This window comes from Apium graveolens, chromosome 8, assembly GCF_009905375.1.
Source record: "Apium graveolens cultivar Ventura chromosome 8, ASM990537v1, whole genome shotgun sequence".
Lineage (NCBI taxonomy): Eukaryota > Viridiplantae > Streptophyta > Magnoliopsida > Apiales > Apiaceae > Apium > Apium graveolens.
In genome coordinates, this window is record NC_133654.1 from 102234933 (window position 1) to 102245385 (window position 10453).

General features: G+C 37.9%; 1 protein-coding gene across 1 annotated transcript; it reads right to left on the minus strand.

The window, feature by feature from the left end:
- Positions 1–8678: 8678 nt before the first annotated feature.
- Positions 8679–10062, minus strand: LOC141676697 (transcription factor MYB74-like). Its single transcript, XM_074482402.1, has 3 exons — positions 9856–10062; positions 9562–9691; positions 8679–9464 (listed from the first exon to the last, which is right to left on the minus strand). The coding sequence occupies exons 1-3, from the start codon at positions 9986–9988 to the stop codon at positions 8825–8827; spliced, it is 903 nt and encodes a 300-aa protein (XP_074338503.1). The 5' UTR covers positions 9989–10062; the 3' UTR covers positions 8679–8824.
- Between the last annotated feature and the right edge of the window lie 391 nt (positions 10063–10453).

The following is a 10453-nucleotide window of genomic DNA, read 5'->3' on the forward strand; positions in this document are numbered from 1 at the left end:
AACCCTTGCCAAAGAATGTACCAGTGTGAATAAGAACTACTTTATTACATTTGAATGAAATTTTAAAACCACTAGAAACTAAATAGCTTCCACTTATTATATTTCTACGCATGTCGGGAACATGATGCACTCTCGTCAGAGATAAAATACATCATGAACGGAACTTCAGATCTACGTTTCCAACTCCATGTACTTGAGCAGCACTAGCATTCCCCATCTTCACAGTCAGGCTATGACTCTGTTGATAAGATACAAATAAACTAATATCACCACAAATATGTACATTAGCTCCACTATCTATCAACCATTCATTTGACAGATAGGTAGAAAATATTACAGGGTTGTAGGATACATACCGGTCATCGTTGGTTTCAGAAGCCGTAGCCTCACCAACAAACATGTTCACTACGGGCCCACTTGCGGTTCCAAGCACAACATTTGCTTGCGCAACCTCAGTTTTCTTCGCTTTCTTCGTAGGGCAGTCCTTACTCCAGTGCCCAACCTGCCCACAAGACCAGCATGGTTTGTTTGCCTTGGGTTTCTCGGCCTTGTCCTTGTCACTCTTAGATTTATTACTATTAGCTTTCTTAGCAAAAGCCTTCCTCTTCTGTCCTACAATTGCTATGTTTACCTTCGAGGTACCGTGTTCAGTTGGCATCATATGTCCCTGTTTGGACTTGTGTTGTTCTTGCACCGAGATGTCCAGCATAAGGTTGGTCCAGGTGATCTCTCCTTTCTGTTTTTTCAGGGAGAGAGAGAACTCTTCCCAAGACTTCGGGAGCTTTTCAATCAAACTCATCACCTTGAACTTCTCCGGGAGGTCCATTCCAGACTCCTTCAAAGAATGCACTATCATCTCGAACTCATGCACCTGCTCAGTCATGGACTTATTGTCCACCAACTTGAACTCGAGGAACCTTGCCACATAATACTTTTCTAGACCATGTGAGTCAGTATTATGTGTCTGGTCCAGCTTCTCCCATAAGAGTTTTGCGGAGTAGGCATCAGAAGAATATATATCAAATAAAGTGTTTGTTAGTGTCGCCAGGATGGCCGCCCTAGCCACTCCATCCTTCTCAGCCCACTTCGCAAAAGCCTTAACTGTGTCAGCCTTCTCTTGATCCACTACTGGTTTCTCATATTCCACAACCGGCCACATACCCTTTATAGTCAGCCACAACTTCATCCTTTTCTGCCAGCGAGAAAAACCAATGCCACCGTTGAATTTCTCTGGTAAACCGGTTAGTTCAACAGCTTGTGGGAAACTATAAGTGGTCCAATCAATGGCCCCAGCAGTTGCACCCGAACTGCTACCACCACCAACGATAACCTCACTTTCGTTAACCATTATGCTAATTTCTAAATAACTAATATTTTTTTCAAGAATGTTGTAAAGTTCACTAACAAATATAGCAACATAGAGGCAAGTATATATAAAATTTAGCAAATCCAGGCCAAGACCACAGTTAACAAAATAAACCATGCATGTAAACAAAATTAGTAACTGAAATAACGAAGAGAAAAATGAAGATGTACCTGAAACCATAGCTTTCAAACGTGTCTGAAAATAATGGTGCACAGATACAAAACGCCAAGAAAATACGATCACAGCTAAGTCACCAGGATTTGCTCGAAGCCCTGACTGTTCTTGAAGAAAATATTTCCCCCTACCTACTGCATTTAGGATGCGTGCAATATCTCCACCAGTATAAAACAGCTCGAAGTTTGTGTTAACAGCAGCAAAAAAACCTCCACCTCGACTTGCACCTCAGTCGCCGGAAAACTAAACTAACAGCACTTCAAACCTGTGTTTTGGGAGAGAAATGCAGAGAGAAAGAAGAGAAGAGAATGTTTTGTGTTGTGTAAAATACATTCACTTTAGCCTCTATTTATAGGAGAGGAAAAGTGAAAGTGTTCCACACAATTTAATATATGAATTAAACTGCTCCATTAATAAATAAAATCAAAAATGATCAGATTTTGAATTTAAAATAGTTGTAACAGTTTTTTCACTTAACACCCACATTATTATCAGATTTATATTTTAATTCAATATATCAGTTATAGATCAGATTATATATGCATGTCCAGGTTCAATGAATTAGACTAAGCCCACTAACAAAGTAACTTAGCCCAATTCAGTATCGAATCCAGCCCAACAATTATAATAATAATAATAATAATAATCCAGTCACTGATAAATAAATTTGAATTAAAATTAATTATCAAATAAATAAAATCCTCGCCAGGTCGCCTCGCATACGCGAGACGCCGAGACATTCACCCAAATCACCCTTCGACTCGGTCCGGTCCGGTCCGGTGTGGTGCGTGGCGTGGCGGGGCGGGCGGCGGTGCGCGCGTGTGTGTGTGTGCGCGTGAAGCACACAACAACACAATGGACCATCACACACCTTAGTAGTTGTATACTACACATGTATGTGATACCATATAAAGCACACAACCCCCTTTATTTATTTCAATGTGGGATAAACATTCTCAAAAATTCCAAACTTTTCCAAGCTACTTTCAACTCTCATTTCATATGGATTTTATTAAGAAAATTCTTAAAACCATACATGAAAATTTAAGTTTAAATATCATTGAACAATTTCCAATCATTAGATTTTAGAATTAACATCAAGAACATATAATTTTAACTATTCAGCAACAATGGGCAGTTATATATATATAATAACAAGACCAAGGCAAATAACCAAATAACCAACTAACGAAACAAAATACGAAGGCAATAACAAACTATAAAGACTGTAATTGACAAAGAAAGTAAAGAAAACTTATCTCTTATCGCTTTCCAAATTCTGATAAGAAGAAGAACACAACAGCTGAGTCGCCAAACCCTTCAAGAGGACTTGACTGTTCTTGAAGAGATTATTGCCCCCCACTTAAACTGTGATGGAATGCAGCAATATCGCTTACATGATAAAACAACAACAGATCAATCTAGCCACAGAACCAGCAATGATTAACGGCGACTCGCACCTCAGTTTGCCCAAAAACCTATGCAACTCATATATGTTTGCGAGGTAGGCACCGAGACTTGTCATATTTATCTCAAGTGTACCTCTCAATATATAGGCATCTCAACTTACTCTTCTTCTATTTTACTCGATGTGGTACACCAAGTAACAAAACATAAAAAGTAAACAAAATGGGTTTTCCTTATTATTTATATTATATCCTGATTAATTAATATTAATATTATAAAATATATTCAGAGTATGATTAAAATAATCCTTACTCAATATATTTTATATTAATAATTAAATAATCAATATAAATAATTAAACTTGTAATAGAAAAGAAAAAATATAAGAGTTCCCACTAGTACTAGGCCACACAAGCATTCCACTTATGCTAGTAGTTGTAAACAACACTAACACAAGATGCTATATAAACTCAATATCTTTCTTTTACAATATCAATGTGGGACAAAATCCCCATAACCCATTTCAAAAAAGCAACTTTGTCGCAATATATTCATGGATTCCACTAAGAAAATGTCTTAGATCCAAATATGAAAGTTTAAGTCCTCATGTCAAGGAACAACCTCCAAGTGTTAGCTTCCGGAAATCATATCAAGAATATATATAAAATATGCCTCAAACTTTCCATTTTCTAACAATCCCCCACAAATCCATAATCAAATTGCATACCAGATTTTATACATGACATGTTTTTCAGAGTCGGTACCCTTTCCGGGTTTGAACCCTCCTAAGTCCTCTACTTCGATGGCTACCGGATACAAATGGAATGTTTCACCTTGAATCTTTATCCGTTGGGTGTAACCACACTTCATAGACGACGACAAGTCAAAGTCTATGGTGCCAATCTACGGCTTTGAGATGTTAATGGTCATGTCTCGATCCTGTTCGTCGAATGTTTCGAGGAATAACTCTTTCCTCTAATTACGACCACACAATTACATTCACTTAGCTGGGCATCTCCAGAGATGTACTGCTATCATCTCGTCAAACGACTTGACCCCATTCAGAGTTCAAATAACTCTTGCTAACTAGCAGTTCAAGTACCTCTTAAGGTTTATAGGGGATAGACTCAGATATATAAGTATCTAAATGTATATTGTAGAGGTACTACCAATTCATCCTTACAACTTGTTATTACCACATTGAATACACTTTGAGGGATCTCCTCTTAGGTGTATTGGGTTCCCGCTGTTGATGAATTATGATAGGTTACCAGTCTCATCCCCAACCTCGACTTAAGGACTATAGCATGCTCAAGCCCTTTAGTCAGCGGATCAGCTATATTATCCTGAGTTCCTATGAACTCTATAGCAATAATCCTATCAGAAACAAGACCCCTTAAAGACTTTAGTCTAACTTGGATGTGTCTCTTTATTTTAGCATTATACTTTAGACTTCTGACTTTGTCGATAGTTGTACGGCTATCACAATGAACAGAAATGGCAGAAAGCGGCTTGCTTACTACAGGTAACATACTCATGAGTCCATGTAACCATTCAGCCTCCGTCCCCGTGGCATCAAGTGCACACAACTCAGCCTCAAAAGTAGACCGAGTAATCAAAGTCTGTCTAGAAGACTTCTAGGACACTGCTCCACCCACAAGGGTAAACACATATCCAGTCACTCCATTGGAACCAGATTTCTTAGCTATCCAACTTGCATCACTGTACCCCTCGAGTACCCCCGAAAATCTCCGGTAATGCAAGCCAAGGGAAATAGTTCCATTCAGATATCTAAGAACTTTATCCAGTGCCTCCCAATGAGTCTTTTTTGGACAACTTGTATATCTAGCTAACTTAGATACAGAATAAGAAATATCTGGCCTAGTCATATTAGCAAGATATTACAAACTCCCAATAATCTGATAATACCTTAACTGAGACACAAGAACTTCTGAACTATTCTTGACTAAGGCAACTTTTGAATCATATGGTATACTAGCGATTCTACAATTTGAATAACCGTACTTCTCAAGTATAGATTTCTCTATATAATGAGACTGTGGAAAAGTAATTCCATCATTTGACTGGGTCAACTTGATCCCAAGAATCACACTAGCCTCAACCATATCCTTCATCTCAAAGTGCCTCTTCAAGAAACTCTTTATCTCGTTAATAATATCAATATTGGTTCTAAACAACAAGATATCATCTACATACAAGTACACGATCACACAATCATTACCTCTAACCTTATAGTAGACACACTTGTCACTTTCATTAACTAAAACTCGAAGTCTAAAACAGTTTCATTAAACTTTTTATACCAGTCTATAGGTGCTTCTTTAAGGCCATAGATGGACTTGACTAGTATACATACTTTCCTCTCATTACCAGCAACAACAAATCCCTCAGGATGATCCATATAAATCTCTTCTTCAAGGTCACCATGAAGAAAAGTCGTCTTTACATCCATTTGATGGATGATAAGACCATGTACAGAAGCCAATGCAATAAGCATTCTGATTGTTGTCATTCGGGAAACTGGAGAATATGTATCAAAATAATCGATGTATTCCCTTTGCCTAAAGTCCTTAGCAACTAGCCTAGCCTTGTACTTATCTATTGAGCCATCAGGGTTTAGCTTCCTCTTGAAGATCCATTTACATCCAATAGTAGAACACCCAGGAGGGAGATCAACTAACTCCCATGTTCCGTTTGAAATAATTGAGTCAATTTCACTCTTTACAGCGCCTTTCCAATGCCTTGACTTCGAAGAATCCATGGCTTGACGGAAAGTTAAAGGCTCATCCTCGACATTGTAAGTGATAAAATCACTTCCAAAGTCCTTGACTACCTTTGCACGCTTACTCCTTCTAGGTTCCTCTACTTCGTTAGGAGTAGAGCTACTACCAGGATCCACCCCCACATTTGTCATCTTTTCCACATGATCAGGAATAAAAATCAATGTGTGAGTGGGATCATCCTCAGAACTACCCAAAGGTATACCAGTCTTCATTGGAATACTTCCTCAAAGAAAGTTGCATCACGAAACTCAACTATCGTATTCGCCACAATAACGTCTATGTCAGATTTTAATACTAAAAATCTCATAGCAGTTGTGGTTTCAAGATAGCCCAGAAAGATACAATCAATAGTTTTCGGACCCAGTTTCTTTCTCTTGTGTTCAGGGACAAGCACCTTAACAAGGCACCCCCACACACGAAGATAACTCAAACTTGTCCTACGCTTTCTCCATAATTCATATGGTGTCTTGTCCATATATTTCAGAGGGACTCTATTCAGAATATGGCAAGCCGTATTCAGAGTCTCTCCCCACATGTACTTAGGCAACCCAGAATTAATTAGCATACTGTTAATCATGTCTTTAAAAGTTCTGTTTTTTCGTTCTGCCACCCCATTAGACTCAGATGTGTATGGTGGAATAACCTCATGAACTATACCATTGTTTGCGCAAAATTCATTAAACAAGGTACTCGTATACTCACCACCTCTATCAGACCTCAAACGTTTAAGTACTTTGCCAGTTTTTGTTTCAGCTTCATTTTTATACATAATGAATTTATCTAGTGTTTCATCCTTATGTTTAAGCAAATAAACAAAACAATATCTACTACAATCATCTATAAAGGTAATGAAATATCTACAGTGATCCTTAGTCAACACACCACCAAATTCACATATGTCCGAGTGCACTAAATCTAACAAGTCTGAATCCTTAACAACATTATGAAAGGGTTTCCTTGTTTGTTTAGCAGTTACACACACTTGACACTTAGATTTCTTATCAATGGCTTACTTTGGAAACAACTCTAAATTCATCATATTCTTAAAAGCACCAAAATTTAAATGACCAAGTCGTAAGTTCCACAAATCAGATGATTCTACACAATTAATAGAAGGTGCAACACTATCATTAATAAAACCACCCAAAACAGGTTCAACATTTATTAAAACCAAACCATCAGACAAGTAACCCTTGCCAAAGAATGTATCAGTATGAGTAATAATTACTTTATTACACTTCAAAGAAAGTTCAAAGCCGTTTTTAACTAAACAACTTCCACTTATAATATTTCTACGAATAGAGGGAACATGATGCACTCCAGTGAGAGATAAAATCCGCCTAAAAGCAAACTTCAGGTCCACGTTTCCTATTCCAAGTACTAGCATTCCCCATCGTCACTGTCACTCCATGACTCTGTTGATAAGATACAAACAAGCTAATATCAGCAAAAATATGTACATTAGCTCCAGTATCAATTAACCATTCATGTGACAGATAAGTGGATAGTAGTACATGGTTGTAAGTAACATACCCGTCATCGGTTCCAGAGGCAACAACCTCACCAATGACCATGTTAGCTACTGGCCCACTCGTGGTTCCAAGTCCAAGCACAATAATTGCTTGAGCTACCACTCCAGCTTTCTTAGCTTTCTTACTTGGACAGTCCTTACTCCAATGACCAATCTGTCCACAAGACCAACATGGTTTGTTCGCCTTTGGTTTCTTAGCCTTGTTCTTGTCAGGTTTAGTGTTAGCCTTCTTAGTAACTACCTTTCTTTTCTGTCCTACAGTCACTACATTCACCTTCGAGCTCCCATGTTCCGCAGGCAACACATATCTCTGTTTGGATTGTGCTGCTCCTGTACAGAGATGTCCAGCATAAGGTTTGTCTATGTGATCTCTTCTTTCTGTCTTTTCAGGGAGAGAGTAAACTCCTCCCAAGACTTAGGGAGTTTTTCAATCACAACCATCACCTTAAACTTCTCAGGTAAGTCCATTCCAGAATCACCCAAAGCATGTACCAACATCTCAAACTCATGTACTTGCTCAGTTATGGATTTGGTATCCACCAGCTTGTAATCAAGAAACCTCGCTACAGAATACTTCTCAAGACCTTGAGAATCAGTATTATGGCTTTGGTCCATCTTCTCCCACAACTGCTTAGCACTATAAGCATCCGATGAATAAACATCAAACAGAGTGTTCGCTAAAGCAGCAGAATGGCAGCCCCAGCCATCCCATCCTTCTCAACCCATAGCGCATAAACAGTCATAGTTTCAGGCTTTTCTTGATCCATAATAGGAGGATCATACTGTACCACCGGCCATAGACCCTTAACAGTTAACCAGAGTTTCATCTTTTTCTGCCAGCGAGAAAAAGAAGCCCCCCACTGAATTTATCAGGCATGCCCGATAAATCAATAGGTTGTGGAAATCTGTACGTGGTCCAATTTATGGTGGACGCAGTAACTCCAGAACCAGAACCAACAACAACAGGAGTCTCACCAACAGGAGTATCAGTTTCGTTAACCATCTCGTTAAATAGCTATATAACAAATAATCTCTTCAAACTATTCACTATTTATATGTCTATCATCCTAAAAGCAATATACAGATAAAGAAAGTTGTTTGCCTTCTGTTTCCTTTTTTTTTTTCTTTTAAATTTGTTGAATATCATAGGTAGGTTGGCTTATGTTATTATCATTAAATAATTACGAGCGATATAACAAGAGCATCGTAATAAATTTCAAAAAATTTCGTGAATCACACATGACATATTTCTCATATAATGAATCGAGTCGAATTTGTTTGCTGAGAGAAAATTTTAGTTGCAGAAAAGTTATTAATGAAAAGAAATTTCCGAGCTTCCAAAATTATTTTAAAAAGCGTTTCCACCAATATTTGACATTACAGAAAATTTTTGAGAATCATTTTAGAGTCCCTATCATTGCTCAATACTCATTGATAAATGATAATTGCCTATGAAAAATTACATGATCATCATAACCTAAAATGTTATAATAATTTATTATGAGCAAATAATACATTCAATAATTTACACAAGTGTACAATTTAATACCCAAGATACACATCCTGAAAATTGAACATGTTCATTTCCGTCTCATCTTCAACAGAATTCAAATTCAATGGACTTGCAGATTCAGGTGTTGACATCACTGATGCATAGCTGAAATTGTTGTTGCTGTTGTTGGATCCAAAACCCGAGTTCTCTTGACCCGATCCGTAATACCCGTAGTTCACATTCGACCCCATTTCACTGCATTGCCAATCATTTAATTGTGTGCCAAAACTCGTAAACTGATTCGTATTGGGCTCCATCAACTCATTCGAAAATGGTAGCATCTCTTGAGTTTGGCTAGGCCGTAGCGAGACATTTTCCAGATTACCGATGTTATTATCCGCGGAAAGAAAATTTTGTATGTTTTGGCAGCTAGACGGTAGAAAATTATCCGAGTTGACGAGATTAGGGTGGGAGCCTAATGACCTCGAGGCCGATAATAAGTTCATGACTTGAGATGCGTTGTAGAGAGATGAGGTAAAGAAAGAGGAAAGATCAAGAAGATCGAGGCGAGGATTATGAGTAACCGGATCAATACCATTTCGGAGAAGTTTTTTTCTAATGTTTGTGTTCCAGTAGTTCTTGATTTCATTGTCTGTTCTTCCTGGCAAACGAGCTGCAATTGTCGACCACCTGTAGTACAAAATTCGAAATTCTTTAGAACATGCATGAGATGAAACAGATACAATTGGTAATTACATGTGTGAAGTATGATGTATAATTAACATACTTGTTTCCCAGAACACTATGCAGCTGAATTATTGTTTCTTCTTCTTCCAAAGAAAATCGTCCTCTTTTTATATCAGGACGTAAATAATTCGTCCATCTAAGCCTGCAGCTCTTTCCACACCTTTGTAGACCTACAATATGAAAAATATATCAATACCTACACAAACGAATAAACATGAAACTTGAACACTAGAGTAGCACTATGAGTCTCCACAAACACACATAAAACACATATATCAGCTGCGGAACCAGGATTCCGAAACAGTCAAGGCTAACACACACATGAGAAGCATACCAGCATTCTTGGGAAGAGTCCTCCAATTCCCATAGCCATTCTTCTGAATGTAATCCATAAGTTTTTGATCTTCTTCCGGGGTCCAAGGCCCCTTCTTTAACCCATTCTTGTCACAACAAGGTGATCTTCCCATGTCGTATATATGTTGTTAAGTACAGTATTTGTTTCAAGTATTAGAAAGTGGAGACAGAAAGTTGTAATTTGGAAGAGAAGCTACAAATGACAGAGAAACTCAACTGTTGGTGTTGATGTATATATAGGCCCAACGGGAACTAAAAACAAGTCAAAACTAAACGGTGCCGACCCTGTTACGTGTAAATTTTGGTTTGTCGTGTAATAGTAAATAAAATTTTGTTTGGAAACCCAATAATTGACCGGCTTTATGTTTGTGTTCTCACTTGTGAGGGTCAACATTGCAAAAAGCCTGTTATTTGAAAAGCCCATTACGGGTACAACTCGATTTAAACTTTTTAGGCATGCGTTTACATGTATTGTTCATGCGTGGGAAATCAATCTTCAGTCTGGCATTTTATATTTGCATGGAGAACACCGTCTTTTTTTCCTATATAAACAGTGTTATAAAAATCGGAAATCGGGG

Bases quoted from the DNA above. Each gene is read 5' to 3' on its own strand.
- LOC141676697 (XM_074482402.1), bottom strand. From the start codon at position 9,988: ATGGGAAGATCACCTTGTTGTGACAAGAATGGGTTAAAGAAGGGGCCT. The intron at 9,692-9,855 runs GTATGCTTCTCA...TTCATATTGTAG, and splicing joins GACTCTTCCCAAGAATGCTG to GTCTACAAAGGTGTGGAAAG. The intron at 9,465-9,561 runs GTATGTTAATTA...TTTGTACTACAG, and splicing joins CATAGTGTTCTGGGAAACAA to GTGGTCGACAATTGCAGCTC.